The 27,672-nt window shown below is 37.6% G+C and overlaps 1 protein-coding gene across 1 annotated transcript in view; it reads left to right on the top strand.

Annotated features, from left to right (window-relative positions):
* Positions 1-27,672, top strand: part of LOC138377972 (P2R1A-PPP2R2A-interacting phosphatase regulator 1-like) — a 56,694-nt gene that overhangs the window by 1,082 nt on the left and 27,940 nt on the right. The window contains exons 2-4 of the mRNA XM_069463163.1: positions 2,173-2,362; positions 7,777-7,855; positions 19,393-19,449. Coding sequence (XP_069319264.1) covers positions 2,173-2,362; positions 7,777-7,855; positions 19,393-19,449 — 326 coding nt within the window. The remainder of the gene's footprint in view (positions 1-2,172; positions 2,363-7,776; positions 7,856-19,392; positions 19,450-27,672) is intronic.

Below are 27,672 nucleotides of genomic sequence, written 5' to 3'. Positions count from 1 at the left end.
TATAAAATTTAAAAAAAATTGAAGAAAAGAAAAAAAAATTAGCCCTCCGTGCATGGCAGCGTGGGCCTGTAGTCCTAGCAACCCAGGAGTTGGAGGTAGCAGTGAGCTATGAGGAAGCCATTGCACTCTAGCCTCAGCAACAAAGTGAGATCCTGTCTCAAAAAAACAAAAACAAAAACAAAACAAAACAAAACCAGAAAGGCAGAGGAATCTTGGCTGTGCCACTTCGTAGTTGTAATTTGACTAACCCCTCTGGGCTTTGAAAAAATGGGCATTGTGATGTTGCCTACCTCACAGAATTATTGTAAACATTAAATGTGATCACATATTTAAAGTGATTAGGGCAGTACCAGGCACATAATAAGTGCCCAACAAATGGTAGCTATTATTAACCTGTTTTACAACAGGAATGGAGACTCCAAATCATCCTCATGTCTGGGATTTAGGTAATCTAATTCTGCCTAACATAATCAAGTTTTTCTTATTCCCAGAATGAATGAATAACTGATTGTGATCTTACATGTCATAACTTGCCACGAACCATCTCAAAACAATCCCATTATTTTAAGTTCACTGACTAGCTGAGCAGGGTTGATGATTGAACCAATTGAGATAAGTATGTGAAAACATTTTGTAAACTGTAAAGTGCTATACCAATATATGACTATTTTAATCAATAGCTCTCATTTCAATAGGTTTATTTGTCTTCTCTGCCAGTTCTCTATATGGTTCCTAAAATGTGGTTTTACAGAATTATTAACGTGGAGTAAAGATATCAGTATTCAATGTGGCTTATTAACTGGTGGTGAAAAATTCTAAAAGAGCAGTTTTGGGGTGGTTTTTGTTTGTGTTTTTGTTTTGGGGGGTTTGTTTGTTTTTGTTTTTTGAGACAGGGTCTCACTCTTTTGACTCGGGCTAGAGTGCAGTGGTGTCATCGTAGCTCACTGCAACCTCAAACTCCTGGGCTCAAGGGATCCTCCTGCCTCAGCCTCCTGCAGGTGCGTGACACCACGCCCAGCTAATTAAAAGAGCAGTTCTTCAAATGTTATGAGCCATGCAGCACTGTTAGAATGTGTATACCCTCTAATACTACCTGAAATGAAAACACTGATTTAGATGAATGCTAAATTCTGAAACATTTAAGAAAATAAGCCTCACTGCTTTAATTCAAATCTTTGAAAATTAGCCAAGTAGTTTGTTTCTTAGATGAATAGCTGTGCGGAGCCAAGTTTTATACAATGTAAGAATACACACTGGACGATTACGGTAAGAAATGAAACCACATTGAAAATGACTGGTCTGCGAAATTGGTTCAATTAGGTTAGCGCCTTACCAAGACCCTTTGGGAGTAAGTGGCCTCTAAGCACTTAGGAGTGTTTGTTTTTTTCTTCTCAGACTTTAGCTTTTTAAAAATTACGAAGGTGTAGTGGGTCTGCTGTTACAGTGTGGAAAAATTCGTCATGGCAGGTAACAAGCTTGTTGGCCTCATTCATAAGGATCACTAGATGGGCTAGCCAAAACTGAGAAAGCTCAATATTAGACACAGGGCAGAAAGGACGGCACTCCCATACACCTCACTCCTACCAACCTTTTTTTCCCCCTAAATAATGGTTAAGGAAACCATTCCAGGGTTAACAAACGGTTAGAGAAATAACCACAGCGAGTCTGCACGAGGAACACAGAAGGGAGGGCACGACAAAGGGGAAAAGGCAGCTCCTTGACTGCGCATGCGCCGCTGGCAGGGCTGACAAAGGCGCCTGAAATTAAGCTAATGACTCGCATAAAAGCCTGCGTCGTCAACCTGGACACAGGGCGCATGCGTACAGGGGTAGGACCTGACTAATCCTCAAAGGCGGTTTTTGTAGTTTTTGTTTTGGCCGGGAAAGCTTACTCGCGGTTGCCACGGCTGAGAGAGATGGAGCAGGATTCGCGACGGTAACTGAGATGAATTTCCTGTTTGCATTATAGGGTTGGAGGTGGGGAACCTTCTCATCGTTAGGGGAGCCCGAGGATGGGGGATAGTAGGTTCGGGGCCAGTCCTGCCCAACTTTGTGTTCACTGGTGTTAGGAATGCTCGGGCTGCAAAGGTGAGCACCTCCACTCGTCTAAAAGCCTTCTCCTCTCTTCTAGTTTTCCCCTTTGCCTCTTTCCTTACATCATCTCCCCACCAAGTTGACTTGTCCTTATGTGAACGGGAGCCAGGATGCCTTGAGAACTTCCAACTAAGCCGTAGCTTCTTCCTCGACACAGACATGGCACAGGAGAAAATGGAACTGGGTTTGGAGCTGCTTCCAAGTTCCACCACCACAGACTGCAACAACCTGAGACGATCCAACAGCGCTCCTTTGATCAATGGACTTAGGTGAGCAAGGTTGAAATAATGGAAGAGGCAAGAAGCTGGGGGTGAGGGTGGGGAGGTGTTGGAGAAAGTGACTTCCGATAGAATGCCCATGCTTTTATTTATCGAGGTTCTGCAGGTATCTCCCTTGTTCCTGATGTCCAGAGATCCCACCCTCAGCCTGGGCGGGAGTGGGACGGGCTGACCTGAGGGAGAGCGCACACCCACCCTGAGGTTGACACACATCTGAACTTGAACGCCCGCACGTCCTCTCCTGACAGTCCACCATGACCTGAAAACAGCAACCAGTTGGTGTGGAGCACAACCTTTTTCTAACTTTACCCCATTTCTTACCCACTCCTTTGAAGAAACTGAGCATCCTCCCCCTCTTGCCTCCAGATCTTCTGCCATAACTTTAATTTTTGTCTATTCTCTCAACTGTTTTGTCACCTCTGACCCTCACCTCCAGCACACTCGAGATGGATATGGTTGTCAAGCAAATAAGTTTGGGCTGGTTTTACACCTAGTTTTTATCTGAGCAGAAAGTTTAGATACCACAGAAGCTTGATCTCCTAAATTACACATTCTCAATGGGCGATATTTCCCCAAGGTGGGGCGCAGGGAGAGGGGAGAAAATTGCTTCTTGGAGGAGGTGTGAAAAATTTTTACTATTTTTATGTATAAAGCACAGATATACAGTATATCTGTATTGTTAAAAGTTTGTGGAGGAGGAGCAATTAGGGGGAAAATGTCTAAAGAGGCTCCATAGAGGGCCAATAGCAGAAAAAGGATTTAGAAACATTGCACTAAAATACTAACTATTTCCTGCACATGTCTGAAAGTCTGACATTACTAAATCTTATTATTTCTTTTTTATTTTGAGTTATGGGTACATAATAGTTGTATATCTTTATAGGGTACATTTGATGTTTTGATACAGGCATACAATGTGAATTAATCAAATCAGGGTAATTGGGGTAGCCAAAACCTTATTATTTCTTAAGTTAGAATTTTAAAAGGAGATCTTAGATCTATATCATAAGGTTTTCTAGATGTTGTAAAAATGTCTGAAAATGCATTCACTACATATGTTATTAACTTTGCTCCTCACCTTTTGTGGCATCATACTAATTGATAGTTGTAATTCACATCATAGATTGTTAGGAAGTCAGAGACCAGATCTACCTTCCATGTTTAACATATGAGGAAACTGAGGCCAATAAATCTCCAAAATGACATGGTTAGTGGCAGAGCCAGTACTAGGACCTTGTGTCTCCTGATTATCCTAAACTAGTATTCTGTCCACCCCTAATCAACATCTGAGCTGATAAACTCTTAAACAAATGCAGCCTTGGAATCATTTGCGATAGGGGAGAATATATTGCCACAAAATGAAAAGCAAACTAACAAAAAAAATACATTAACTTTTTAAACTAGGCAGGTAGAAAGATAAAGGTGGGGAACGCTGCATGTTGTGCTGAGAACAAGAACATTTTATAAACTCAGGATTTTGCTGTAATCCTATTGTGAGAATAAAGGAATTGTTATGGGAACTACTCTGCTGGTAGAAGAGAGAGGTGAGGAGAATGTTGGTTTTATTGGAAGGCATTATGAATAGAAGAAACAGGTTGAAAACAGAAGGGGGTGGACCAGGCCCCCTTCCTTAATCTTCCAAGTCCTAGAAGCAAAGAGAGAGATCTCAGTTATCCCTTCATACCTTGCCTTATTCTGCAAAAGATTTGAGGTTTTGTTTTTGTTTTGTTTTGTTCTTAATCATATTAGAGCATAGTTACAGTGTTGAATTCCTTAGCTTAAGTTCCTGATACATGATGTAAAATTTGTACAGAAAGTTGTTACTAACATAATTATCTAGTAGGAGTTAAAGATATAGAAACCACAAAGTGGACCAAGTCCGGGGACTCTAGTCCATCAAACAGAAGTAACATAGGAGTGCTATTTGACATGCCTGAGGTCAGGGAACTTACCCAAATGATCTGAGGGCATATTTTGTGCCGTCGTAGCAAGTTTAGGATGTAGTCAGAGAAGTTATTCTCAATCAAGACAAATTTAGAGTAGGATTACACTGAGCCTTAGTTGAATTCATTTTCACCAGTGCAGAGAGAGAGAGAGAGAGAGAGAGAGAGAGAGAGCGAGCACGCGCGCGCGCGCGCGAGCGTGCTCACTTTTCTCACTTTTACTTCCTTGGGCTTAAAATACTTCTTGTCCTGCCTTTTTCTAAACTACACCTGGCAGTAAAGCATTCTATTGGCAGCTTGCTAAATATTGTTGTGCCTCTTTTAAGTAATTTTCTAATTTTGCTTGATGTTTCTTGTATATAAATACCCTCTCTTGCACCAGCATTTGCAGAATTAAATTCCTTAAACTTGTTCCGTAAATGTTAACTCTTGAATACAATATTACTGTTTTAAAGAAGTTCCTGCACTGTATTGTATAGATCTTGTATTAATAAAAATACCAATGTCAAAACATTTTGAACCCCTTGCTTTTTATCCCCTTTATCCCTATGGTTGTCTGACTTTATTACTGGTATTGATAACTATATTTAAAGGTAGTAGTTTTTTTCTTCTCTTTCTCTGACCCTTATTAAAAGAATTAGAGATTAGGTTTTGGATTCCTGCCAGTGCCTCCCCCTTTTAAAATCTTCTAGCCTGACCCTGCATTTTAACTGTTATTGCCTCAATTCTATTTGAAAGGCAAACTATGGCCTGAGGCCCAAGTCCAGCCTGCCACTTGGTTTTGTAAATAAAATTTTATTGGACTAGAACCATGCCCATTTGTTTACTTATTGTCCATGACTACTTTCCCACTACAATGGCAGTACTGAGTAGCTGCAACAGAAGGTCAAGCCTAAAGTATTCACTATCTGGTCCTTTGCATAAAAAGTTTCCTCTCCATCTGGTTGTTGAACTCTTACAAACCTGAGTAATTGTGGCCATGAGAAAAGATTGCTTTGGTAGTATAACTGACACAAATCTATTGTAGTGTAGACAGAGCTACTTACTGATCATTTTATGTGGGGCATTGAACATCCATCCGGTTATATGACCTTCATTCACTTTTTCCAAGTTAGAAGTGACACTTAGTTCTAGATGTCACCTAGGATTTTATAAATTCATGTTGAATGAGTGATACCAGTTAAGGTATATGCTACCTCAATTAATTTCTTTCAGTTATAGTCTTATTAAACAAAATAGACAAAAAGTTAGGGGAGAATGCACAAAAGATAGTGGAAATATGTAACCTATTAGTGTCCTTCCAATCTCCTGGTAAGTCACTGCCAGGACATATTCTTGTTCTCACAGGGAAAAGGACTGGGAAAGGAAGTAAAAATTAGATCATCTATATATCCTCTCATTCATAAAATATTGAGTTACTGCCTATTACATGCAAATTAGCATGTTGCAAAGATGTATCTCAAGGCTCAATAAGCTTTTAATTGAATAGGGAAGATAAATACTCAAAGGACTTAAATGTTATCTTAAAAGAGCTTAGAGAGGTAAAGAAAGTGCTAGGGGAATTCAAAGAAAAGAGGGAGAAATTACAGCGGGATTGGTAAGGGATAAGGAAGAAGTTCATGGAGAAGGTGGCATTTGAGATGGGCCTTAGTAGACACTGAAAGGGAAGGGGCCTGATGGCTGGGATAGCGTTGCAAGTATATGGAATAGGCTGGGAGGCAGAAAAGCATAGATGTATTCCAGAGAGCTTAATGGTCAACTTTACCTGAACCACTGGCTTCCTAATGTTCATCTGCTGATCAGTGCTGATCCCAGGTAAAGTTTTCACCAACCCCTGCTTTTAAAAAAAAAAAAAAGTTAAGTGCAGCATACTTAAATAGATTGCTACATAGTTGTTAATTGTCCTTGCTGGGCAGGACTGTACTGTACCCTGAAATTGTTAGTCCCTTACTTTTTGTTTTTAATAGCAAAATGTCCTTTTACAAATGAAATGATGTTGGTCAATGGTGGGATTTTTTTTAAATGACTTTACGTGGCATAAGAAAAAGATAACGACGGTATGTTTGTTCCTAGATTTTGTTTTGAAATTTTACTCGTCCATGAAGTCCAAAAGTCTGGAGCCAAATTGTGGAGAGTTTTGAATGTCATAGTAAATAATGTAACTGAATTTGGCAGGCAATGAAGAGGGTCACTGAAAATTGTGAGCAGGAGAGCAAGCTGTTCTTTAGGAAGGTGCCCCTGGTAGTCTGTTAGCTTGGGGAGGGAAAAGAAGGGAGGCGAGGAGTCCAATTAGACTATTGCAGAGTCCATGGAAAAGGAAAAAAGGCTTTGAATTGGTTTTGGGCAAAGATCCTAAAAAGAATAAGGCAGATACAAGAGGGAGTATAGAGGTAAAACCTAAAAGGCTGGCACCTGACTGCATATATAGGCAGCAAAAAAGAAAGTGTTAAAGATGATTTCTTATCATTGGAGGAACCTGGATGAAGGGTACATAGGAACCATCTGTATTCTTTTTGCAATTTCTTGCCTTAAACTATTTCAAAACGAGAAGTTATAATAAAAAGGAAACATAAAAAGGAAAAGATGTCAGGTATGTTGGTGTATGCCTGTAGTCCCAGCTACTCAGGAGACTGAGGTGGGAGGATCGCTTGAGCCCAGGAGTTCAAGGCTGCAGCATGCTATGATTGCGCCCATGAATAGCCACTGCACATCTACCCTGGGCAACATAGCAAAACCCTGTCACACACACACACACACACAAAAGATAAGCGAAAAAGGAAAAGGTGACTTCTTCAGGGTTACAAGCTCAAATGAGGCCACCTGGGTGGGCAACTGTCAAAGCTGAGGACACAGATACCGTCTTCAGTGGGCAGTGGCGAGGCAGCTTCATTCCCTTGTTGCTACATGGGAATATGGCCCAGTGTTGCAAAATGTTGCAAATTTTCAATAGAAGCCAGAAATCTGGAATCTGGATTTTTTATGTGAAATCTCAGTGTGCACAACGAATTGAAAAACATTTTTCACACCGTGTAAGCCAAACAAAACACATCTGTGAAAAATCTCAGTTTTATCAACCCCTGATGTTAGTTATCCTTCTTGTTCATGTGAAAGTTTGGACGTTGAGAGGGAATTAGTGCTTGCATATTGTAGCTTCAACCATAAATTTAAACCAGTTGCAGGTTTACACTGAAAATGATATATTTCCAAGGTCACAGTACATTATACTTATTCTCAGTAGCATGATTAGAGGTAAAGTGGCATGCTTATAAATTCCTTGCCTTACGTGGAAGTTTATGCTCAGCTGATTAAGGCTCTGTATGTGTGTGTTGGAATTTCTACATCTGCACAGCTGTCTTCACCAAAAAGCTATTTACATTAATGACATTGTTAAGTATTTGAAATCTTATTTCTTTAAATTTTGTAGTGGATTTCATATAATAAGTGTTTTCTTTTTCTTCTTAGTGACAGCTCACAGGTGTTCCAAACTGACACATTAAGAATTAGAAGAAACAGTGCAACATGTATGAGTCAACAATGTCTGGTAAGAAAATGCTTATAGCAGCCTCCCTGTCTAAGACTTGTGCTTATTGGTCTTAACCAGGTGGTTCTCAAACTTCAGCGTGCACATGGAGGGCTTATTAAAACACAGATGTCTGACTGGGTCTCACTCCCAGAGTTTCTGATTCAGTAGATCTGGGGTAAAGCTTGAAAATTTGCATTTCTAACAAGTTCCCACTTTGAGAAACACTACTCTAAACATTACTGAAGGAAAAATAAACACATCGACTACAGTTATGATTGCTTTGCTGCAGCTGCAACAGAATTAATTTTGAAATCCCATATGGAGTTAACATTGAGATTTTATGTATAAGACCATCTGGCTTCCAATTTTTTAAAGAACATTCTAATTTTGAGAGGAAAATTTGCGGACTCTCCTAAAAGTGCTTTTCAGGCTTTTAGTTAGATTTTTATCTCACATTTATCTTGAATTGTAAATAAAATTTGTTTTTCATGGTTTTATAATACAATTTCTAAATTATAATTCTTTCCTGCTAATTATCCTGTAAACATAGGGAATATATTTGCAGATCAGTAAGCCAAAGTAAATAAATGATTACATGATTTTCTATTGTGAAATTCACATAGCATTCAATTAACTATTTTAAAGTGTAATTCAGTGGCATTTAGTGTATTCACAATGTTGTTCAACCACAAAATTGTAGTCTCAAAAAGTGTACAACCTTATCTTGTTCCCTTATCATGTTTAGAAAGTTCCCTTCTACTACTTGTTAAGTATTTTTTTTATCATGAAAGGGTATTGAATTGTTTCAAGTGCTTTTTCTGCATCTCTAGGGACGATCATGTGTTTTTTTCCCCTTTGTTGTATTAATATGATGTATTACATTGATTTTCTTACATTGTACCCCCTTTGTATTCCTGGGATAAATCTTTCTGCATTTATACTTTTTGCATCTATAGTTTTCTTGTGCAATCTTTGCTGGCTTTGGTATCAGGGTAATGCTGGCCTCATAGAATGCATTAGGAAGTGCTCCCTCCTCTTCTATTTTTGGAAGAGTTTGAGTAGAATTGTGTTGATTCTTCTTTAAATGTTTGGTAGAGTTCACCAATGAAGCTACCTTGTCCTGGACATTTCTTTGTTGGGAGGTTTTTGATTACAGATTCTATCTCTTGTCTGTCGAGATTTTCTATTTCTTCTTGAATCAGTTTGGTAATTCATGTGTTTCTAGAAATTTGTCCATTTTATTGAGATTAGCTAATTTGTTGGCATATAATTCTTCATAGATTTATAATATGATTTTTTTAAATATTATAGGATTTATAGAACATATTTTAGTGAAATGTTATAGCTTGGAACCAATTTAAAATATTGCCTCCTAATCTTAAAACTGGACATTTTCCTCTTCCTAGAATGATATTAAATGATTTTTCAAAATGAATTAATATTATGATAGGAAAAATTAGAATCACTCATTAAACAAATCTTCCTTCTTTCCACTCATTTACTCATTCATTCAACAATATTTATTGCGTACCTGCTTGCCGATCAACACCTTTCATAACTATCCAGTCTTCTTTTCTACTAAGCCAAGCCAACAAATATTTTTAGGATTTACTATGTCTTAGCCCCTCATCTAGTTGCCAGGGAGATCTAACCTAGTTTGGGTACTTTAGGGAGGAGATAACATCTTAATTGAGATCTTACTGATGTGTAGGAGTTATGCAGTTTAGGATATTGGTGGCAAGGGCAAACAATATTCCCAGTAGAAAACAGCATTTTGAAGGCATGGAAATGAAAGGGAGTATGGTGTGTAGAGTGTGTACAGAAATGAGGTTTGAAAGAAGTGCGTTATAGCTAAAGTGGAAGGAAAGATGAAATAAGAGATGTGGTTGGAGAAGTAGACTATTGCAAGATAGAGCCTTCAAGTTATGCTAAAGATTTTGCACTTTATCAAAAGGTCAATGGGAAGCCATTGAAGAGTTCTAAGTCAGTGACTGACATGATCAGATTTGCGTTTTTAAAAGATCATCCTGGCTACAGAGTGAAAGGTGGATTGGAAGAGGGCAAAAGCAGATGCAAGAAAATCAGATAGGAGGCTACTGCAATAACCCTGGCTAAGAGCTGATGGTAGCTTGGACTACGTATGATGATAGTGGGAATGGAGGAAAGTGGTAGATTCATGAGCAATTTCAAAGGTGAAATCAATAATGATAGATGCAATGAAGAATGGAAAACAGTGGAGGCAAAAATGACTCCTAGGTCTCTGGCTTGGGCAACTGATGGCATTGGTGGTGCCACAGAATAAGAAGGGACCATTGGAAGAAGAAGAGTAGATTTAGAAAGGAAGATGAGTTTAGCTTCGGACATGTTACATTTGAGGTTCTCTGGGATCTCCAACTGGAGATGTTGGATATACTAGTTTGAAGCTCAGGAATGAGATCTAGGCTAAAAGTACCTATTTAGGAATCATCAGTAGATCATTATTTAAAGCTGTGGGAGTGAATGGTATGCCCCATGGAGAGATGACAGAAGGAGCAGAGAAGAGGCTGTAGGACAAAGCTTTAAAGATCACCAACACTTAAACATCAGTCAGAAGAGTCCAAAGACTAAGAAAGAATGGTCAGAGAGGTGGGAGGGATCTCAGAAGAGAGTAGTAATATGAAAAAACCAAGGGAGAGGACAAGTCATATGCTGTCAAGCAGTTAAACAGATAGATTGAAAAGTGTCCTTTGAGTTACTGAAACAGATTATTCATGAATTTCTTATATTTGCAAGCAATTTCAGTTGAAAGAAGGATGGATGAGATGAAGCCAGACTGGTTTGGGTTGAAGAATGACTGAGAGCTGAGGACCTTATGGCACTGCAGATCCAAGCTCACTTATTTGGGGGCAAGTTGCCCTCTCTATGCCTTAATTTCCTCATCTGTGAAATGAGAATGTAATAGTATATGCTTTATAGGTTTGTTGTGATTATATTAATCAGTGTAAAGCACTCAGCACAGCACTGGCACATACTAAATGCTCAACAAATATTAGATGTTTTTTATTAGTAATAGTACATGTAGGCAGCAACCATGTACCTGGCATTTTTTTAATGCCTAATATTCCTTAGGAATTCTAGGCTCTTAATTTGCATAAGGTTCAGTTTAATATAATGCATATTTAAAATGAACTTAGATTGGGTTTGGCAGAATTGAAGTCATTTTGTTAGGTCTGATGGAAGGTAAACAGGTGGCAAGGAAGCAGCTAAGCGTGGAGTGCTGGAACCAAATTGTAGCTAGGAACTGTTCCCTGGTAGGAACATACATAGTAAAAAGTTCCTGGTAACCGTTAACTGACCTGGAGCTCATTACCATCTAATTAGCATAACATGGATGGAGCTTCATGAAGGATTCTGGGGAAGATGCATGCGCAGAAAGGGAAACTGTTATAGAACCTACCATTATGTAACCTGCCATGTGATCTGTTATATAATTACAACCTGTCAATCACCCCCAAAGGCAGGAAACAGTAACCAATGCTGCCAGGGGAAAAGCAGGACAAACTAGTGAGCTTAAAAAAGGCAGCATATGCTCAGACTTTGGTGTCTTTCTCCACTCATGGAGGTTGACCCGTTCCACTCTCTCTAGAACGTATTTTCACTTTCTGTAGCTTCCTTCTTTATTTTCATTCTTTCTTTTATGTGATAAACTGATTGTATAAAATTGCTGTGTGTTTGTGATCACTCCGTTATTAGCTCCACTCAGTACCAGTACTCATTCTTGACACTGGGAACCTGGGGACCAGGGAACATCCACACAGGCAAACCTAACAATTTTAACTTACTGAATGATGGGACTTTTCAAGGCTTATTGGTTTAGCTTGCTGTAACTGTACTATGCATATGTTTTTATTGTGTCAAAGCATCACTTCGTTGTTATTGTAAGACTTATGTAACTGTATACTTTCCTGTAGTATAGAAATGCTGAACTATCTAGAATGACATGATGAATTAGAATGCTTTTGGCAGAAGCAGCAAAATCCAATTAGAAGAGACTAAACAGGAACATTTATTATCTCAAATAATAAGCAGCCCTGAGGAAAGGAGGTTCCAGGGTTGGTTAATTGAGTGGCTCCCCTCATCAGAGACCCAGGTTCCCTCCATCTCTCTACCATCCTCAGCAGCCTCACTAACCTATGTACGTAGTAATTAGACCCAGGGTTCAAAATCTATGCATACCATGCTCTTATATACGAGGTCTGTCTGGAAAGTATCCAGCCATTATTAATATAATGTATAATATTACATGGCTGGATACTTTCCGGACAGACCTCATATATTTACAGGGGTTGAGAAGAATATGTATCAATGTATTAGTAGTAGTTATCTCTGGAGATGGAATTATAGGAAGAATTGTATTTTTTACTTCATACATTTCTATACTAGTTGAATGTTTTTCACAAAGCATGAATAATACAGGTGTTTTCATTTCTAGCTGACATAATACAAAATAGAAACATCATTCTTGAAAAAATATAAGTACTGTTGAGTGATACCATACATTATAAGTTTAAGGGTCCTAGCCCATACTGCACTGTCCTTAAAATTGGTGCCCTAGGTACCTAGGTAGTCAAATTCATAGAGACAGAAAGTGGAACAGTGGTTTCTAGGGACTGGGGGAGGAGAAAGGAATGGGGAGGTGTCATTAATAGGTGTAGAGTTTCAGTTTTGCAAGATGAAAAGAGTTCTGGAGATTAGTTGTAGAACAATGTGAATGTACTAAACATTACTGAACTGTACACTTAAAAATGGTTATGGTGATAAATTTTATGTTATGTGTATTTTAGCACAATTAAAAAAATGGTGCTGCTTTTCATGTATTTCAACATAGGTAAAACAATGTTTTTTAGAAAAAAATTACTGTAACAGAGGCCATGGAAGAGCCATAAGTTTCATTTAAAATACAAATAAATAAAGATGCATATTTCCCAAGCATTGTAAAAAAAAAAACCTGTTATCTCACAATTATTTTGTTTAATTAAATGCAAATGTTTTCTTCACCTGTAGTCCCAGCTACTCGGGTGGCTGAGGAAGGAGGATTGCTTGAGCCCAGGAGTTTGAGGTTACTGTGAGCTAGGCTGATGCCACGGCACTCTAGCCCAGGCAACAGAGTGAGACTCTGTCTAGGAAAAAAAAAATGTTTTCTTTGCCACCCTCAGGAAATTATTCCACCTCACTTCTAATGACCAGAAACCCAAGGCCCTCTTCTGACTGTTGAGACTATGCCTTCCCCATAAGTTACCCCTTCGTCTTATCTCCTAAGAACTCCTATTTCCTCCTCTTCCACCAGGAATTCCCTCCTGGCACCTCTGGTGAATCTGGATGCAGTTGCATCACTTCTCCATCCCCACCCCCTCCTATTCCAAAGGAAGCAGGAGGGAAATATCTCCCTAGCAGAAAAGGTTGTGCTTTTCTTGAGCAATTCATCCGTTTTAATTTTATGCCTTTTGATTAGGTTTTGCTTTTCACACTGTCAGTCACAAACCCTAAATCCAGTGTATGGCCCATGCAGTAGAACAAATATATAATGCATTTCTATAATACATTCCTGGCCCTGCTTTGTGCCCTCTCTAGCCCATATTCACTTCATATTAAGTGGCATTGTAAGCCACCTTAAATCATTTCTGGAACTAGGCAGAGACATTTATAAACATAGCATACAACCTTTGTTCAGGATTCTCTAAGTGTTTTATCTTTAGTACTATAATAGGAAATGGCTTAAAATACCTGGGAAAGTGAAAAATAATTTTTAAAAATTTTAATGTCTTTATGTTACTAGCTTTCTGTGTTCTGTCTTTTAAATGGAACTAAGCTTCATCTTAGTTCCTTCATTTGAGATAATTCTTGGGCATCAGCTTCACCCAGCACCCCCCATTCCACCCCTCCCCCCTGCACACACCATGATATCATTCCTTTGTGCTGGTACTCTTTCTTCCCTCCAAGGACTTTTTTTTTTCCTAGAGTGTGAGAGAGAAAGGCTCAGTGGGAAATTTACACAAAAGACATCAGTGAGGTTTACTGACATGTCAGGAAACTCATTATTTCTATTTTAATACTTTGTTTCATGTAGAAAAATTATCTAAGGTAATTCCCTTGCAGAAACCACCTGTAGTACTTAATCTGGGGAGAAATCTCTTCCAGAAGCCTTGTTTTGTCCAATTAATTTCCCACGTTATTACTAAAAGAATCAGCCAATACAATACTTGACCCATATTTTGTCCAATTAAAAAACCTTCCTATGGCTTATGATTCTGTAGCTCAAGTTCAAATCCTACCTACCCCAGACACCTCACACTATATCCCTGCTGATGTCATCAATTTCAGTCAGGCAATCTTCTCATGATTTCCCAGGTAAAGTTTTCCATTAGGAAATTCTAAGCCTTTGCCTGAACCTGAACTGGTTCCTTCCCATCCCTTAGGTAGCAATTAAAAATAATGTCTTCCAGGAAGTCTTTCATAATTAGTTTATAACAGTTTGCCACAACATGCAATTCTCTCTTTTTTAAAATAACGTGTCATTCTAATACAGCTAAAGTCATAATTTCTATTAATATATAGTGTATGTATATATTTAAGTTCTCTAGGTTGGCATGTCTTTTCAATTGGATTATAAACCTTATAAACCATAGTTTGTCACATTATATATTGTGAATTTTTTTGGCATTTGAATGATGAAGATATGAACATCAGTAGCATGAATTAAACTTATTAAAATGCTGTTTATTCAAATCTATGTATGCATGTATATATATATATATGAGATTTTTTTTTTCAGGAAATCCTAAATTTTTCACATTTGGTTAATGCCACTGAACAACTTTACAATGACCAGTGCTACTAAAGGGGAACATTAGGGAAGAATATCCAAAACTGTGTGTAAACCACAATATTTTCTGCCTGCTTTGTTTTTTTATAGTATGCCTTAAGAATGGGCATACAAACTTTTTCTTAAATTAGCAATATGTAATATTAGAAGGGTACAAGGAAACTGATATTCTAATACCCTGCTGGGAAGTAAATTTGTGTAAGCTTTCTGGAGGGCAATTTGGCATTGTGTATCAACAACCTTGCAACCCAGAAATTCTAACTCTATGAATGTATCCTAAAGAATTAATTAAGGATATGTGCTGCCATGATCATATAGTGGTTAGTAAAAAAGAAAAAAAAATTAAGAAGGGAAACGTGCAAAGATATAGTTTAAAGGATGTTATCACAGCATTACTTACAAGAGCTAGCAAAAAATGTGGCAACATTCTGACTGTCCTACAATAGGGAATAGGTTACATGAAGAGCCTTCATTACCTCTGTTTCAATTCCAGTTCTAGCAATGACTGTATGACCCCTTGGGCAAGTTGCTTAATCTCCCTGGCCCTCAGTTTTCTAATCTTTAAAGTGGGAACAATAATAATGCCTACATCATGGAATGAGAATTGAGTGAGATAAAACATGTTTGGCTCATGATAAGTGCTGCTTATTGTTATGGTACATCCATATAGTATAATATCCAGCCTTTAAAAATGGTGTTGCAGATGAATTTTTTTATTTTAAAATTACTTTTCTTACTTTTTTAATTTTATTTATTTTTTTCTTTTTTTAGAAGACTCTTTCCAGAAGAAGCAGATGAATTTTAACATGAAAAGATCTCACAATATATTAAGTTATATATATAGACGCACACATACATATATATATATATATAAAATTTTCTACCAACCCAAACTATAAAATAGTATGTGTGATAAGATCCAGGTCTAGAAAAATAAGCATTGAAATATTTACCATGGTTACCTCTGGATAGTGGGTGATGCTGCTCTTTCCTCCATTAATTATGTTTTATACCAAACATATATTGATAAAAACGAGAAAAAAGTGAGTCAATTTATGTTTAAAAAAAAAGATCAGGATGAATAGTCAGAGCACAGAGGAATTTTAGGGCAGTGAAACTACTCTGTGGATACTATATGGATACCTGTCATACATTTGTCCAAACCCATAGAATGTACACCAGGAGTGAATGAACCTTAGGGTAAACAGATTTTGGGTGATAATAATGTTTCAATGTAGGTTCACCAATTGCAACAAATGTACCACTCTGGTGGAGGATGTTGATAGTAGAGAAGGCTGTGTGTACGTAGGGGTAGCAGGTGCATGGGAACTCTCTGTACCTTCTACAATTCTGCTGTGAATCTAAAACTGTTCTAAAAAATAAAGTCTATTAAAAAATAAAAAGAAATAAAATATCAAATAGGAAAAAGACTGAAGAATGCTGGGTAGCGGGGACATTAACTGTAACTTGACTATAGCCTAGTTTTATAAATCTACTGCATATAATCCAAGTTATTGTTTATAGATAATTAAATGAATCTAGAGTGCATGATGATGGTGGTGATAATGGTGGTAGTAATAACAGTCAATAACCATTTATTGAGCACATACTAGGTACCAGGTGCTGTGCTAAGCATATTACATGCATTTTCACCATGATCACATTTTTATATGAGTAGATGCTTGAAAGAGCAGCTCTGGTACATTGTCATAACACTGTTTTCTATAGCAATAAATCATATATCCAAGGAATCCCTTTTTATGTAAGGTTTATCCAGAAACGTTTCCTGACTTTCGTTAGAAGAATCAGCTGGTAGCATTATTGATTTGAATTGGAAATTTCCTTGCAATATCAACCCTGGAACATGATTACTATGGGCCATTCTGAGTTACTGACCAGTCAATAGTCCACAGCTGCCAGACACCTCCCCCTTTATACCCATCCTCTGGATAGCAACTGAACTAGCTCGGGACTGATGAATATCTCAGTGTGTCTATTCCAAAGCTAAATAGATGGTGCTGTTAGATATAACCCGCTCTTCTCCTATATATACCAGAGTAGATAGTTTTCCCACGGTTCAAACTTTTTGAGTGCGGCATTTAAAGCCTTCCAGCGTCTTCACCCTTTGATCTCAGAGCCCTCTCTCCCTCCATGGACTTCTGGAATTCCACTCACACAGGGCCAATAACCTTTTCCTAAAACATGCCAAGCCCTTTCACTTTTCTGTGGCTTATGCTGTCAAACTCCTTGTCCTACGACACCCAATTCTTATCTGTCTCCCACCACCTATGCACATCTACTTAATCTTTGCTTTTCATTCCTACCCCACTTTGCCTCCATTGAACACGCATTTCCTTGTCTCATGTAATATTTGCTTCCATGACTGGTTTCCTCAGTGGACTGTAAGGTCTCAGAGGGCAATAACTATGGATAATTAGTTGTTTTTTGTTTTTTAAAATTCTCCTTCCTCTCTGAGCAGAAAAATAGATCCTTAAACATAATAGGGACTCAAAAAATATTGAAATGCTTAAAGAGTTAGCCATATTTTTACAATAGGGAATTATTATGGTGAAATAGTTGATAATTGTCAAATATATGTCATGAATTTTCAGTTACCCCCATAGATATTTTCCATTGTTATTTTTATAACGTCTGTTTCTTCTACCTTCTAGCAAATGATTGGAAAAAGCAAACTGATTTTAATACTTTAAGCAAAATATAGTTAGTGAGGTAATATGTTCCTTAAAAAGTCATATGATACATTTTAAAACCCAACAAAAATTCAGATGATCTGCTTCATAAAAACATTTATTTATCCAACACACACTTTTTGAGCACACGCAATCTTCCCACTCACCAGCGCACTCCTCTTACTTCCTTTCCTGGCCACCATCCCCCCAGGAACCTAAGGCAATCTAACTCTTTTCCCTCTTTCTGATCATTTCTGCAATTGGCCTCCTCCTCTTCACCCTTCCTTTTTTCATCAGATCCTCACCATTTTCGACCTGGTCCGTGACCCTCCTTCTAGTCCCTCTTCCTTCCACCCTCAGTGTGTTCCGCATAATGCTGCCGGGGTTACCTTTCTAAAACAGATAGGATCTTCTTGTTTAAAAGACCTTTGGGGTTTAAGAACTCAGAGAATCCTATGCTTCGGGTTTCCTATTGTGCTCAAATGCTAAAGTGCAAAAACTGTAATCTGGTCTCAACCACATTTCCCCAAATTTGTTTCCTGCCATTCCCTGTCAGGTACGAAGTTTCAGCCACCCTGAATTTCTGTTCCCTGAACATACGTCTCTGCCTGAATGTTTCTTCCTACTCCTTGAAATGCCCTCCTTCCTCTTCTCCATCTAATTAATTGCTACCTCTGCCATGAAGCCTTCTCCAAGACCCCAGGCCAAGTTCTGCATCAGCTCCCACAAATCATAACTGTTTGGCACTTAACTGTGGCCTAATTTCCCCTAACTGGACTTTGACTTGCTCAAGGACAGGAAAATGTCTTATTTATCTTTGGATCCCCAGGGCCTAGTTCAGTACTTTAGCACATAGTAGGTGCTCATTAGATATTTTTGAACACACAACTTAGTGTGCTCTTAAAATATAATGTGAAATTAAGATACACTAAATTCATTATCTGGCATTTCGAGAAATAACCAGGATATAGACAGAGTGGATAAATGAATTCTGAAGGTAATTTTCAAGCCTTATTTTGACACTTAGCTTTAAATCCCTCTATTCTTTCATTGCTCTCTTGTGTGGGTCTCCATAAGCTTTGAGAAAAAATTGAAAAAGAGAAAGTGCTCTGAAAAAGAGAATGGACAAGTATCTTAGACAAGTATCTTAGCAACCAAGAGTAAAATGTACTAGAATACTTGAAAGTGAATGCCTTAAAGTCATTCCATGTTATGAAAGTCTGGTTTCCCCAGCTAGAGTCCAAGATACTTGATTATGTTGTTATGTTTGTGTTTCTTTTGTATGCTTGGCAAGTTAGCTGCTGATTTAATGACTGTTTCAGTTTTTTGCTCTGGGTAATGCCTCTTGCTAAGCTTTAATGTTGGGCTAAAACTGGCAAGGAAAGAAAATGAGGTGATTTTAAGATCTAGTGCCATAGGAGAGGAAAGGTAGAGATAAAATTTTCTATTGATGTTCTGTCCCATATATATATATATACACATATATATATATATATATATATTTTTTTTTTTGAGACAGAGTCTCACTCTGTTGCCTGGGCTAGAGTGAATGCCATGGCATCAGCCTAGCTCACAGCAACCTCAAACTCCTGGGCTCAAGCAATCCTCCCACCTCAGCTTCCCGAGTAGCTGGGACTATAGGCATGCGCCACCATGCCCGGCTCGTTTTTCTACATATATATTTTTTAGCTGTTCATATAATTTCTTTCTATTTTTAGTAGAGATGGGGGTCTCGCTCTTTCTCAGGCTGGTCTCGAACTCCTGAGCTCAAACAATCCGCCTGCCTCGGCCTCCCAGAGTGCTAGGATTACAGGCATGCTTAATTAGTATAATTTTCAGTCAAGATTCAATTGGATTTTTTTTTAGCTTTGAACTTAACTGATACTGTTGCTAGTATGCATTAGGCACTCAATAAATATTTTAAGTAATTCAACATTGACTTAATGTTTAGAAATAGTTAATCAGAATTAAAGCAAGCTTGATTTGTGTATTTTAAATTTCAGTTGTTGCCACCTTCCCCCATTTATAATTCCATCAGCCGCCTTCATCAAATCAAACAGGTAAGAAGGCTTTCAAAACTGACAGATGTTCATTAAAAAAAAGTAAAATTTATTTTTTTTAAATATCTGTATTTCAGCAATTCTAAGCAAGGTCACATGTAATTAAGTTTTTAATTCCAGGAATGGTTTCTTAAAAACAACAGCTAAGGAGCCCTCTCTTTCTCTATTTGGGTTATTAACTATTTTAATAAATTGATTGTTTCTAGAAATACTGCATACTATTATACCTTGAATCTAGCTTCTTTCTTCCAGGGATCTCAAAGAAGAATGCTATATATAAAAATTAACTTTCAGGTTCATAATAAACATAGTTACGATTTTTTTTACCCTCAGAGGAAGAATTTTTTTGACAGATAAAATGGCCCTTTAGGCTATTGTTTTGTGTTCACTTCTTAGTTATCTGAGTTCAGGAACACATTGTACCTCACTGGTTTACGATTTGTGCATGTGCACATGCGTGTGTGCGTGCGTATGCAACATGCTTAATAGCACAAGCCCAATACAGAATTAAACCTTTTAATTATCCAAGGATTAGCCACAGAACTCAAAAGATCAAATTACCACAATACCACAGGTGGTAGGATTTTTTTCGAGGCAGCTACAAGCAGACTGTTTTTTTCAAGGGAGGCTTAACTGTTAGGTAGCACTTACTCACTTAGCACTGTAATAGGTCATTTACATCTGTGGTCTCATTTCATCTGGCAACAACTTGATAAGGTCAGAAACTAAAGAGGGGAGAAATTTAGCAATTTACCCGGTGTCCAGAGTTAGTGAATGTCAGAGCCAAGATTTAGCCCCAAATTACTGGATTCTTTTCCAGCTCTCCTTTCCCTGTTTCAGTGGCTCAAAGCCCATAACCGTGTCTTGTAACCCTAGTTGTGAGTCTTCCACCTCTTGCTTCCTTTCCCTCTCTCCTTTTCATCCCCACACCATGCCTTCTCTAAGGTCAGCTTATCAGCTAGCACAAAAGCATGGTCAAAACATTCTTTTACTTTTTGGTACATAAAACTTTCTTTTACTTTTTGGTACATAAAACTTTCTTTTACTGCTTATCTTTGTATAGTATGTAGCTATTTTACAAATTCTTAAAGAATGAAAGACCTTCAAACCAGTAGTTAAAGTGACCACTGGTTTATCTGTGCAATTTGTTTGTTTTCCCTAAATTAAACCAAATATTTGAAAATTGGCTGCATGTTGCTATTTGATCATGAAACTTAAAATAAAGACTAATTTAATGGTTAGTAATGTAAGTTGGAAAGTGGCTTATTTACATAGTGATAGAATATATATTATAAACAGTTAAGATGAAACACAGGCCAGACGTGGTGGCTCAGGCCCATAATCCTAGCGCTTTGGGAGCTGGAGGCGGGAGGGTCGCTTGAGGCCAGGAGTTTGAGACCAGCACAAAGCCTATGATAGTGTCCTGTAACCCTAGTTGTTAGTCCTCCTCTTGCTTGGAGACCTCTTCTCTACAAAAAATAAAAAAAATTAGCCAGGTGTGGTGGTGCATGCCTATGTCCCAGCTACTCAGGAGGCTGAGACAAGAGGATGGCTTGACCCCAGGAGTTTGAGGTTGCTGTGAGCTATGATGATATATCACTGCACTCTAGCCTGGGCAACAAAGTTGAGACCGTTGTCTCAAACAAACAAACAAAACCTACAAGTAGGAAATGAATGTGATGGGAAAATAGAAATAACATGAACTTTCAATCTGGGTACTGAATGGAAAATTAAGACTAATTTTCAGCAGTTTAATGGTCTGATAGATATCTTAAGTTGCATGTTTCTTTCTATGCATTCTTAAAGCATGACTTCTTTTTTGCTATTGAACTTAACTTTTTAAGTGCAAAACAGAAATGTCTGATTCTCTCCCCATTACATTTTGCTTTCACTTTAACAGTATTAATAAGGCCATTGATTTCATTAAAATGGGAGAAATAATAGTGGCTATCACATAGGATTGTTGTGAGGATGAAAGGAATTAAAGTTGACCCTTGGACAACACAGATTTCAACTGCACTAGTCCACTTATATGTGGATAATGTGAATCAAAAAATACAGTATCTTGGAATGTGAAACCCTCCTATCCCAAGGGCCAACTTTTCATATCCTTGACTTTGGGGATTGAATATGTACAGATTTCAGTATGCGTCGGGGGGCCTGAAACCAATTCCCCATGTATACCAAGGGATGACTGTAATATATGCATAGTGCCTGGCACACTGCATTAAAAATCTTTTCAAAAGAAAAATTTAAAATATACAAAATAGAACCTTTATGTACCCAACAGCCAGCTTTAACAATTATCCACATTTTGTACATCATTTTTCATCTATCCCCTTCTAGTGGGAAGTGGAGGGAGGGTGCTTTAAAGTAAATCCCTGACATATCTTTTCACCCGGGTTTATGGGCATGAGGAGGACTTTTTTTTTTTTTAACATAATCACAATGCTTAATGTCATCTAAGTCCATGTTAAATTTTTCCTAATTCCCAAAAATGCCTTTTTAACTGATTCAAACATGATACAGACATGACATTTGGTTGATACATCTCTTAGAGGTCTTTTATTTAAAACAGCCTTCTCTTCCTGTTTTTGTTCCATTCCACTTATTTATTGAAGAAACCGGGCCATTTGTCCTGTAGAATGCCCCACATTCTGATTTTGCTTCCATGTGGTGTTAATATGTTCTTTTATTCTCTGTTTTTCTTGTACACTAATTTAATGAAATTTGCTTTTATTTTTAAAGAAGCACCACAGCCCCAAGTCAATGTTAAGTTCTGGGTCAACATTTAAGTCAGTATGTGGCTTATTTTGTACCTTTCCTATTAGGCAGTTAATGGACAATTTCTTCTCAACTGTGGCTGTTAGCTATTTTCTAGGTAGTACAGAGCTTGAGAACATCAAGGTGGAGGTTAATTTTCTAAATGCATAGTAATTCTTCCTAAATATTCAGGAAGTATTCTTTTTGTGTAATTTTTCTTTCCTAATCACAATTGAGCTTGTATTTCAAGAGATTTGAAAGCATTCAGTCTATAGTTCCCGATCTCCCCAAAGCTCTAAACAAAAATAAGTGCCCTAGAGAATAGTTTGTGCAGGTTTCTCCGGCTGCTGTAACAATGTATCACAAAGAGGGTGGTTTAAACAACAGAAATATAACAAAGTATCACAAAGAAGGTGGCTTAAACAACAGAAATATATTGTCTCCCAGCTCTGGGGGCTAGAAGTCTGAGATCAAGGTGTCAGCAGGGTTGGTCCTTCCCAGGGCTGTGAGGGAAGGATGTGTTCCAGGCCTCTCCTCTTAGCTTGTTGATGGCCGTCTTCACGTGCATGTGCTGTTTTCCCCGCCTACGTGTCTGTTTCCAAATCTCCCTTTTTTATAAGTCATTGGATTAGGGTGCACTCTGATGACCTCAACCTAATGTGATTACCTCTGCAAAGACCCTATCTCCAAATAAAGTCACATTCTGAGGGATCACTGGGGGTTAGGACTGCAACATATGAATTTTCAGGGACACAATTTAACCTATAACAGTTTGCTCACAGTATTTTGTTACATAACTTTGCATTTCTTTCCTGATTTGCTAAACAGGATATAAAATCATTGGCACCCAATTAAGTGTCTTAAGTAAATCAATTAAAAGTTTCTCTTCTTATGTACTACCTCTGCATTTCTAGCATTCCTTGTATTTGTATCTTTACAAATGTAAACTTTAGTAACACACATTACAGGTTTCATTTTATCTTACCTAGATCATACAAATTAAATTGAGATTAGACACAAATGTAAGGGAACTTTATGACATTTAAAACAGATTACACCAGCTGGAGTACAGGTCATGCTCATGATAGGTACAATTTAAATATCACCTGTGTCTATGAGCTTTTTTCTTCTGTTGGCCAGGTTTCAAAGACTATTGTACAGACTTTGTCACCATTTTCTAGTCTAGTACCTCCCCGAAATTAGATTTTTGTGATATGTTTTTGAGTTTTCTTTGGAACCTAATAAGTACATAGTCTCTTTTCTGAAGACAAGTTCTTTAAGGGGAAAGACTACCTTGTTATGAAAGAAATTTAATTTGATCTTAGTGTACAAAGTGTTTTCATTCTTTCAAAAAGCATTTATTGAGTACTGTGCAGGCACTCTCTTGGCAACTCAAATCTTTAAGGCATAGTCTTTTTTCAGAGAACAAAAGCTGGTAACTTACTGTATCCATTTCTACCTGCATACTACAAAAGTGAAAGCTAACTTTAATGTTCAAGTGCAGCAACTCTCTTTAGGTTTCTAGTATGTGATACTCTTTGCTCCTGGCACTTACAAGGCTCTTGATCTTTTATCTTTATTTTAGCAATCTTATTTTGTTATAAGTCATCTCAAATCCATTTTGGAAATAGGCGAGACATAAATGAAAAAGAGTCAATACCTTTTTACTAACAACCCTCAATAGCTGATGTTGGCTATTGAGGCTTAATATTTCTCCCAATTCAATGGAAGAAATACTAAGCAACATTCTGTTATTTCCAGGAAAATTTGCTCTTGTTTATTGAATGAATTACAAAATACTTCAAGCTTCTCACTAGAGGAAAACATCTACATAAATACTAAATGGAAGAACTATATTAAAAATTACATTTTTCTGAAAGATCTATGGTTATTCTATTGTTTTAAAAGACTGATTATCTTCTTAAATTACCTTTCCCAATTTCCCTCATTTTCTGTAATGGTATCAAAATAGTCATCGTCACACAATTTTTAAGACTCAAAGCTCTAGGTTCATCTTCAGTTCTTCCTGATTTTTCTACTGTATCCAATTAGGCTTCCAATCCTATTAATTCTTCCTTGACAACATGCTCTTGATTACTGCTGCTGCTTTCTTCTGTCCCTCGGGTCCAGATTACTGAAATAATATCCTAATAGACTTCCTATCTCTCTCAATTTAATCTAATTTCTATAATCAACACCAAGATAACTTTTCTAAAACATAATTTTCACCTTTTTCTCACCTACACAAAACATTATGATGGCTTCCCATTACCTAATGAATAAGAAGAATAGCTGCTATGTGTTGAGCACTTACTATGTGCCAGGCACTATGATGAGAACTGTATAACCACCTCATTATCATTATTATTATCATATTCATAGAGATGAAGAAACTGAGGCTCAGGTTATGTCACTTGCCTAAGGTTGCACAGGTAGTAAGTTATAGAGCTGGGATTTGACTCAGTTCTGTTTGGCTCCAAAGTCTGTGGTCCTGACAACTGTGCTGTTAATATTCTGCCAAACTCTTTAAATTCAAACTTTTCAATTATTTAAGACCCTATAAGCCTGGCCCTGTCTTAACCTCTCCAGTTTTATCTCTCATTACTTTGTAGCACAAACTCTCTGTTTTAGCCAAGCTAGGCTCACTATCTCCAAATCTGCCATATACTTTCCCTCTAAATTTTGTTCAGATGGTTTCTTCTGCTTGGAATACCCTTCCCTCCACCCACTGCTTGTCCAGATTTTAAACATCTTTGAAGGCCTAGGTCATATTTTAATTCTTTCACATAACTCACACCACTCTTCTGTTATGGACTACCTAAAACATTTATTGTTTATACTATAAACTACAATCTTTAAATGCTTTTTATTAACAATCAGTAAAAAATGTTTGAATACATGCCTCCAATATATGTATACTTTATTTACTTACACATTTTGGATATATCCCACTGTGCTATTATATGAATCATAGAATGTACATAAAATAGAAATATACACAGGATGAGATAAAGATGAAATGGTGTTTTTATAAAATTTCACATTTTACTAACTATAGATCATTATTGAGAGTGAATATGAATTCATATTTCCAATAGTCTTGATGATTTAAAATTATTTTAGCTAGCTCCTTGAGAGGTCAGAGTAGCTCAACATTGTGTTTTCACAGTAAAGCGGCAGATGATGAGCTGTGCTAGGAGTAGCACAAGTTTCACCTTTGCCATTTTCCTGATATTTGCCTCAACTTGCATTACTAGCATCTTCTGTCTCAGGTTTCTTTGTAGGAATCTTGTTAAGGCACTTGTCCATTTTGTGGGGATTGGTTTAGTTAAAACTAGATAGTATATCCATAAATCTACCTAACTTGGCACGGGTAAACTGCTATTAGTTGTAATCCGGTCAAGGCCCCCGGCCAAATGTTCGTCCCTCACAAGATCTTTGGAACCTATGGGCCAAGTGAGGGCACCTGTGTCAATCTGTATGTCTAATATCAGTAAGTCTTCATTTCTTACTATCTTAGATACATAGACTTGTGTGTGTGTGTGTGTGTGTGTGTGTGTGTGAGTGTAGAGAGAGAGAGAGTGTGTGTGTTTCTATTTTTCCTTTCCGCTTCTCAGTGGATCATCTTGTGTGTACCCCCTAGGCTATGTTCGTGTTTACTTTGGAGAACACTGACTTCACATATATAAAGTGTGGCTCTCAAGTATGATTCTAGGCCTCTTTAGGAAAGACTCATCTGCTTATTTCTTGTTCCCCACAGTATTTAGCACCATGTTTGCAACATATTATCCTGGATACTTTATTACGTGTGGAATATATTCTTAAGAATGCCAGGATGGGCCGGGCGCGGTGGCTCACGCCTGTAATCCTAGCACTCTGGGAGGCCGAGGCGGGTGGATCGCTCGAGGTCAGGAGTTCGAGACCAGCCTGAGCAAGAGCGAGACCCCGTCTCTACTAAAAATAGAAACAAATTATATGGACAACTAAAATATATATATACAAAAAATTAGCCGGGCATGGTGGCGCATGCCTGTAGTCCCAGCTACTCGGGAGGCTGAGGCAGTAGGATCGCTTAAGCCCAGGAGTTTGAGGTTGCTGTGAGCTAGACTGACGCCACGGCACTCACTCTAGCCCGGGCAACAAAGCGAGACTCTGTCTCAAAAAAAAAAAAAAAAAAAAAAAGAATGCCAGGATGAATATGGACTGTGGTTTTTTGTTTTGATTTGATTTTTTTTATCATTTTAACCATTTTTAAGAGTACAATTAGTGATATTAGTACATTGACAATGTTGGGCAATCATTACCACTCTCTGTTTCTAGAACGTTTTCATCATCCCAAACAGAAACTTTGTACTCATTAAATCATAACTCCCCACTCTCACTACTACCCCCCATAACCTCTATTCTACTCTCTGTCTCTACAAATTTGATCATTCTTGGTACCTCACATAAGTGGAATCATACAATATTTGTTCTTTTGTGTCTGGCTTATTTCACTTAGCATTATTTTCAAGATTCATCCATGTTGTAGCGTGTGTCAGAACATCATTTCTTTTTATGGCTAAATAATATTTCATTGCAGGGATGTACCACAATTTTTTAGACATGGGGTCTTTCTAGGTTGCCCAGGCTGGCCTCAAACTCCTGGGCTCAATTGATCCACCTGCCTCAGCCTCCCAAGTAGCTGGGACTACAGGCATGCTCCACCATGCCTGGCTTATACCACATCTTTAATCCATTTATCTATTGATGGACACTTGGGTTGGTTCCACCTTTTAGCTATTTTGAATAATGCTGCTATGAACATTAGTGTACAAGTATTTGTTTGAGTCCTTGCTTTCAGTACTTTTTAGTGTATACCTAGAGGTGAAACTGCTATGTTTAACTTTTTGAGGAACTGCCAAACTATTTTCCACAGAGTCTGTACCATTTTTCATTCCTACTAGTAATATCTAAGAGTTCCAATTTCTCCACATTCTCACCAACATTTGTTATTTTCCATTATTTAAAAATAATGGCTATCGTAATAGGTGTGAAGTGGTGTCTTATTGTGGTTTTAGTTTGTATTTTCCTAATGACTAATGATGTTGAGCATTTTTTCATGTGCTTTTTGGCTGTTTGTATATCTTCTTTGGAGAAATGTTTATTCAAGCCCTTTGCCCATATTTTAACTGGGTTGTTTAGTTTGTTGTTGTTGAGTTGTAGGAGTTCTTTATTCTGGATATTAATCCCTTACCAGATATATAATTTGCACATTTCTTCTCCAGTTCTCAGGTTGTCATTTCACTCTTTCTATAGTGTCTTTTGATGTACAAAAGTTCTTTAATTTTGATGAAAACAAATTTATCTATTTTTCCTCTTGTTGCCTGTGCTTTTGGTATCATATCCAAGAAATCATTGCCAAGTCCAATGCCACAAAGATTTAACCCTATGTTTTCTTTGAAGAGTTTTATAGTTTTA

This window comes from Eulemur rufifrons, chromosome 30, assembly GCF_041146395.1.
Source record: "Eulemur rufifrons isolate Redbay chromosome 30, OSU_ERuf_1, whole genome shotgun sequence".
Lineage (NCBI taxonomy): Eukaryota > Metazoa > Chordata > Mammalia > Primates > Lemuridae > Eulemur > Eulemur rufifrons.
Note: the sequence above shows the minus strand (reverse complement) of the source record. Positions and strands in the feature narration are given on the sequence as shown.